The sequence below is a fragment of the Lepidothrix coronata genome, unplaced genomic scaffold, assembly GCF_001604755.1.
Source record: "Lepidothrix coronata isolate B3197 unplaced genomic scaffold, Lepidothrix_coronata-1.0 Scaffold197, whole genome shotgun sequence".
Taxonomy (NCBI): domain Eukaryota; kingdom Metazoa; phylum Chordata; class Aves; order Passeriformes; family Pipridae; genus Lepidothrix; species Lepidothrix coronata.
Window position 1 is genome coordinate 1,663,437 of NW_016690377.1, and position 6,475 is coordinate 1,669,911.

The 6,475-nt window shown below is 56.0% G+C and overlaps 1 protein-coding gene across 1 annotated transcript in view; it reads right to left on the bottom strand.

Annotated features, from left to right (window-relative positions):
* Nucleotides 1–1,267: 1,267 nt before the first annotated feature.
* GFRA2 (GDNF family receptor alpha 2) overlaps nt 1,268–6,475 on the bottom strand; it is a 14,929-nt gene continuing 9,721 nt past the window's right edge. The window contains exons 3-7 of the mRNA XM_017831792.1: nt 3,113–3,222; nt 2,877–3,017; nt 2,620–2,795; nt 2,077–2,130; nt 1,268–1,675 (exon numbers count right to left, since the gene is read on the bottom strand). Of these exons, the coding sequence (XP_017687281.1) occupies nt 1,538–1,675; nt 2,077–2,130; nt 2,620–2,795; nt 2,877–3,017; nt 3,113–3,222 (619 nt within the window). The 3' untranslated portion in view covers nt 1,268–1,537. The remainder of the gene's footprint in view (nt 1,676–2,076; nt 2,131–2,619; nt 2,796–2,876; nt 3,018–3,112; nt 3,223–6,475) is intronic.

The window sequence follows — 6,475 nt, forward strand, 5'->3', positions numbered from 1 at the left end:
CGTTTCACTTCGGTTTTTAAAGCGCTGACAGGTCGTCTTGGGGGGGGGAAAAAAAACCCCCCCACCAACTGAAAAACAACGTTAAGGCGAGAGGTTGGTGTTTCAAATCCACGGTTATTGCACATAAAAATAAAAGCAACAAAAACCAACCCAAACAGCAACAACAACAACAAAAAAGAAAACCAAAAAAAAACAACCCTCTCCCTGCCGCACGGGAACGTGTCAGCTCCTTTGAAATGTTTCCTTGTTTGCTTGTCTCCCGGAGCAAAACAGGCAGGGAATCGTTCTGGAGAGCTGCAAAAATATTTGGGCTGACCCAAAAAATCTCTGTGTTCCTCCTGCAGCTGAAGGGGCCCCCCCCGTGACCCCCCTTTCCCCAGGCTGGGGGTGCTTGGCCAGAAAATTCGGATTCCATCGGAGCTTTTCGGGGCTGTTTTCATTCCTTGGGTTTGTTGGTCTCGGTTTATTTTATTTTATATTTTTTTTTTTTTTTGTCTTCTCCATCATAGACGTCATTAAAAAAAATAAACTTTTACAATGATGCATTTTGAAGTCGCCGTTCCGAGCTCGGTTTTGTTTTGTTTTGTTTTTTTTGCCTTTCCAAAAAAAAAAGGGAGGGGGAAAAAACGAAATTAAAAAAGCCACACGTTGCATCTGGTTATGTATATACATACATATATGTAGGTATAGGTGAGTGGGATATACATACACTATATATGTATATAGAAAAGAAAAGGGAGAGGAACACAGAGAGAGATTCTGACCCCCCCCCCGAGGGGTCAAATCCCTTCCCGACCCAAATTAAAAAGAAAAAAAAATTAAAAAAAAATAAAATAAAAAATAAAAATAAAGATCTCCCCCTGGAAGCGACAGACTGAAAACATCAGGACGGCCCCACACGGTTCAACAGTTTTGTTTTCTCTTCCGTTTGAAAACTCTCGGGGAGAAATAAAAACAAAACAACCCCAACCCAAACCCCCCATAACGATGTTGAGAGGTCCAACCAGTCCCCTCCGAGCTGCACAGGGGGCTCCCCACGGCACAGCCAATCCTCTGGGATGCTCCCCTGCGGAATCCTGCGGATATTCCTGAAAATCCCCTTCCCCCCAAAAAGCTCTGCTCCGTTTATTTCCCCCTCCCCAGCGCCGCTCGCAGCTCCGGCCCCTTCCCCTTTTCCCCATTCCAGGGGTGGGGTTTTCCACCACGAGAGAAAATCCTGCTTTGGAAAAACCAAAAAAAAAAACCCAAAAACACCCTCAAAAACCAGGGAAAAAAAAAACAAAAAAAACAGATGAAACCAGGAAGGAAAAAACCACCAAAGTTTCCCAGCGTTGGTGAGAGGGTCCCTCCTGCCGCCTCGGCATTCCCGCGCCTCGGCATTCCCGGCACTCCGGAGGGTCTCGGTCTGTCCATGTCCCCCCGTGGCCGCAGCAGGAGCTGGGGGTGAGGCTGAGTGCCAGCGGGCACTGGTGGGCACTGGTGGGCACTGGTGGGCACTGGTGGGAGCGTCCCCGTCCCGCCGGCCTTTCCCTCCCCTCTATAATCCCGGTGCCAGCAGCAGGATGGGCCCCAGGAGCACAGGGAGCAGGATCCGGCCCGCCCGGTGTCGGCTGCATCCCCCCTTCTGGTCCACGAAGGTCTTCTGGTCCGGCATCGTGTCCGTGGTCAGCTGGGTCTGGGGGCAAAGGAGGCGTCACAGGGCGGGTTTTGAGGGGGGAAAGCATCCAAGGGAAAAGCATCCATGGATAAACGCCCAGTGTTCCCTTCCCTCATCTCTGGCATCCTTCCCTCATCCCTGGTGTTCCCTTCCCTCATCCCTGGTGTTCCCTTCCCTCATCCCTGGTGTCCTTCCCTCATCCCTGGTGTTCCCTTCCCTCATCCCTGGTGTTCCCTTCCCTCATCCCTGGTGTTCCCTTCCCTCATCCCTGGTGTTCTCTTCCCTCATCCCTGGTGTCCTTCCCTCATCCCTGGTGTCCTTCCCTCATCCCTGGTGTCCTTCCCGAGCTGTTTGCACAGGGAAACAGCTCCCAGGGCCAGGATCCCCCTCCCTGTGCTCCCTCCCTGCCCCAGACCCACCTCTGAGTAGCACAGGCTCTGCTCTTTGGACTTGTTTGGCTTCAGTCCTTGTTCCTGGGGAGGAGAAGGCAGGAAGGGTGAGGGCAGGGATGGGAACCGGGGTTTGGAGTCCTGGATTTCCCTGTGGAAATCGGGGCTCGGAGCCCACGGCCAAGGGGGTGAGGCACAAAGAGAAAGGTGAGCAGGAAGAGGAGAAGGAGGAGGAAAAGCTCATCCCTTTTCCACGGGCAGCTCAGGGTCTCCATCGGGCTCCTGCCTTGCACCCCTGCTGCAAATCCTCCTGCCGTGGACACCCCCAGACCCCATCCCACCCCTCTCCCAAGGAGCAAAACACGGCCCCACACGCCCAGCCCAACGCCAGAAAACACGTGTTTTCCACATTTCCCCAAAACCACGTGGAATTGGAGCCGCTTTCCCCCCGGAGCAGGAGGAGGAGGGCTCGGGGCAGCCACACCAGCTCACCTGGGCAGGCAGGTGATGCTGCCCCGGGTGAGGGGCAGGGCACTGATCCCTGCCTTTCCCATCCCCTTCTCCCATCCCTACCTGGGCGGGGGTGCAGGCGGGGACGACGCTGGTGTCGTAGATGGTGTTGCTGTCGTTGACGTCGTCGGGCAGGGCCGGGCTCTTCTCCGCCCTGGGAGGCACCGTGACGGGGGGAGAGGGGTTTTTGGGGGCCACGCTCACGTCGCTCCCGTTGCCAAAGGCCTGGATGGCGTTTCCTGGGGGCGGGAGAGGTTTTAGGGGGGTGATACAGTGGGGTGGGGTGAGGGACCGGGGCGGGGGGAGTGGGGGAGCCTTACGGAGACAGGGGTTTTCCGTGAAGTCCCGGAGGAACTTCTCGCACTCCTCCTCCATGTTCCCGCTGCCCTTGCAGGAGCACCAGGGCGAGATGGTGATGCTGGTGGTGCTGGCGTCGACGTAGTTGGGGGTCATGTCGAAGCCTGGCGAGGAGGAGGAGGAGGAGGAGGAGGAGGGGGGACAGGGATGAAGCCACAGTGGGAGGGGGACCCTTCCCCAGCCCGAGGCCGCCACTCACCGATGAGCCCCGCGTAGGAGCCCAGGCACGCCTGGTAGTTGTCCCCGGGGCAGCTGGTCAGGGACTGGAAGGTGGCCTGGCAGTTGGTGTGGAAATCGGCCAGACGGGACCTGGAAGGGGAAGAGAAGGGGGAGAGGGACGGGATTGCACCGCCTGTCCCAGCACGGAGCAGCTCGGAGATATTTCAGCAGGATAAAGGGGAAAATAAGGGGGAACATAAAGGGGAACATAAAGGGGAACATAAATGGGATTAAAGGAAGGAGATCTGAATGAGAGCTGAACTCAGGTGGTGAAACTTCTTGTCCCACCTCTGTCGCCCCACCCTGACAAGGGGGCATGGGATGAGGGAGCCAGCCCTCATTCCCGAGGGAATGAACCCCCTCCAAGCCTGGCACCCTCATTCCTCCATCCCTCCCTGTTCCCCAAGCCCTCTCCAAGCGCTGCTCCACCGGCAGAGACCCCATAACCTTCCCGGCCTTGTTTGGCCTCTCCCGGGCGTCGTTACAGGGCCAGAAAATTTCACTGCCTGGATTTATCCTCCCCCCTGGAACGTTCCAGCTCGGAGTGCAATTAAAATGCCTGAGGTCGGGAATTACAGTTTTCCTTTCTTCTTTTGAAGTCGAGAAGGGAGGGGGTAAAAAACCCCCCCAAAAGGCAGCGGGGTGGGGGGGAGATGCTCCCACCCTGCTGCCCGACCCGGGGGAACCAGCAGAGATGGGGAGAACCAGCAGCAGCAGGAGGAATAAGGAAGGGCCACGAGGAGCTGATTTCCATCCCTCAGTCCGATTCCTGGCTTGGTTACCCCCTCCCATCTTCCCTCCCGCACGGAATCAGCACGAGGAGCGATGGACAGACGGCCCAGGGGGACAGAAGGACAGGCTGTGGATTCCCAGGGGGACTCAGCCATCAGATGGACAGGCAGGAGGTGAGTCGTGGCCCCTCTGGAGGAATCTCCCACCCCGAGGATGAGCCCTGGCATTTCCCAGTGGAAAAGCTCCTCGGCTCCCTTTTTTCCCCCTCCACACTTCACACACACCGCAGGAGGAACAGGAATACATTATTTCCCTCAGCTTCCTTTCCTCCCTTCTTAATTAAATGTCAGCTTTGTCCAGGCAGTGATTGAATCTTCCAGCGGTACCTGCCTGGAGCCGCGGGAGCCGATGGAAAATTGCGTCATTTTTTCGTTCCTTAAATAGGAATGATTTGTTTTCAGGAGGCTTTTGGGCAAATTAAACACGGGAACAAACGTTCAGCGGTGGCTGAACGGAGCAGATTCCTTCCACCCACCCCAGAATTCCTCCCCGTTCCAGATCTCGAGGCAGGGACCACCGGAGTGCCCGGGAGGAGCGGGAACGCTGCAGTTCCAGGGGCTCCATCCCAGGGCAAGGACGTGGACACCCCGTCCCTGGAAGTGTCCCAGGGGCCAGGTTGGAGCAACCAACTTGGCAGGGGGTGGAATGGGATTCCTGTAAGGCCCCTTCCAACCCAAACCACTCCACCATCCTCAGATTAAGAGGGAATAAAGCCCGGGCTGCTCAGGGCCGGACCAGCACACTGGATGCTCCGTATGGGAATGCAGTGGGATTCCTGGAGGCTCTTGCTGGTGACTGAAAGCCTAACTGGGTGCTAACTGCTGCCATCCCAGCGCCCATCCGAGCCCAGCAGCATCAGGCTCCTGAATATTTCATGCCCAAAATGCCGGGATTACTCCGTGGTTTTTCCAGGGATTCGCAGGGACTGAGGGGAAAAAGGGCTTTAAAAGACACGAGCCCGGAGAGGCAGCCGGGAAGGGCACCTGTCCCCCTCCCCTGCAGAGCCGGGGATGTTCAGGGAGCTGCGACAACACGCGAAAAAAACCCTCGGCGAGACATGAAAAACCCGCGGGCCCCGCTGGGCATCCCCCTCCCAGCGCTGCCTCTGCCTCGTGTCCTGCAGGAGAGGAATCCTTTTGAAGCCGGGAGATGCTGAGATAAAACAAAGATTAGCCTCAAACGCGGGCAGGTGATTCAAAGAGCCCCCGGAGGAACGAGGGAAGCCGGGACAAAACCCCCCGCTTTTGTGGATGACCCCCCACCAAAGGCAGCAGACGGTTCACAGGGGAGGGGGGGGAAAAAAGGAAAAACACAAGCAAAGAGATCAATGGGGAGATTTGTTTGAGCTGGGAAAAGTTCTGTGCCACCTCTGGGGAGCGGAGTGGCCTGTTCTGGTGGGAGCCAGGGGAGCCTGAGTTGGGGTTTTAGGGAAAGCTGAATTCCTGCGTGGCTCGGTGGGGTGGGCGCTGCTCCCTCATCCCGAATTTCAGGAGGAATTTCTGCTGTCAGGCACCAGAAAGGGCTGCCCAGGGAGGTGGTGGAGTCCCCAGGCTCTGGGCAGGGTGACAAGGAGGGGGTGAGGTTGGACTTGGTGATCTCGGAGGGCTTTTCCAACCTCGGGCTTTTCCAACCTCAGGTTCCTCGCTCGGGGGTAGGGGGACAGCAGGAAAAAACAAACAGAAAAAAAAGGCAACCCCCACCATAAACTGAAGGAGAACCTCCCAAATTAGGCCGAGCAGAGGCAAAACAGCGAGAGGGGTTGAAAAATCAGGAGAGAAACCAGCCCAACTTCTCAGTCAGGAGTTCTCCACGTGCCTTTCAGGACACCACGTTTAGATTCGCCGCCGATAAGAGCGGCTCAAAGGCTCTTTTTTTTTTTTTGGTGGGTTTTTTTTTATCCTCTTTGCCTCTGCTCGAGCCCTATCATTACCCGGGGAGGGAAGAATTAAGCACACGCATCATTTGGTTTTAATTGAGGGCCTGTTCTATCCCATTGAACTGCTAACTAAGCCGAACAGGAGATTGTGTTTACATAAGCAAAGCCCGAGTCGGTATAGACTTGCTGTCACATTAAGTCAATACTTATGAAGCCTCTCGATTTAATTATTCAGCGAGAATTGACTTATTATTGTGTTAAAAGCCCGGGGAGCCTCGAGGGAGCTGAGCCCTCCCAGCTGCCTCCACATGTGGGGTCCCAAGGGAGGGTCACACACGAGGTGCTGCCCCACCGACCCCCCCCCCTCCCCCAGAAATCCAAATCCAACGATCTTTAGAGGTTTCCTAATTTAAAAGCTGGATTTGGAGGCTGGTTGTTGCAGGCTGGGAGCTGGGGGAGTGTGTCAGCCATGCCCTGTCTCTCCAAACTCCAGCACTGCCCCTCAAGCTCCACCATTGTCCCCCCAACTCAAACATTGCCACCAAAACTCCACCACTGCCCCTCAGACTCAAACTTTGCCCCTCAAACTCCACCACTGCCCCTCAAATTCAAACCTTGCCCTTCAAAATCCACCATTGCCCCCCAAACTCCACCATTGCCCCCCAAACTCCACCA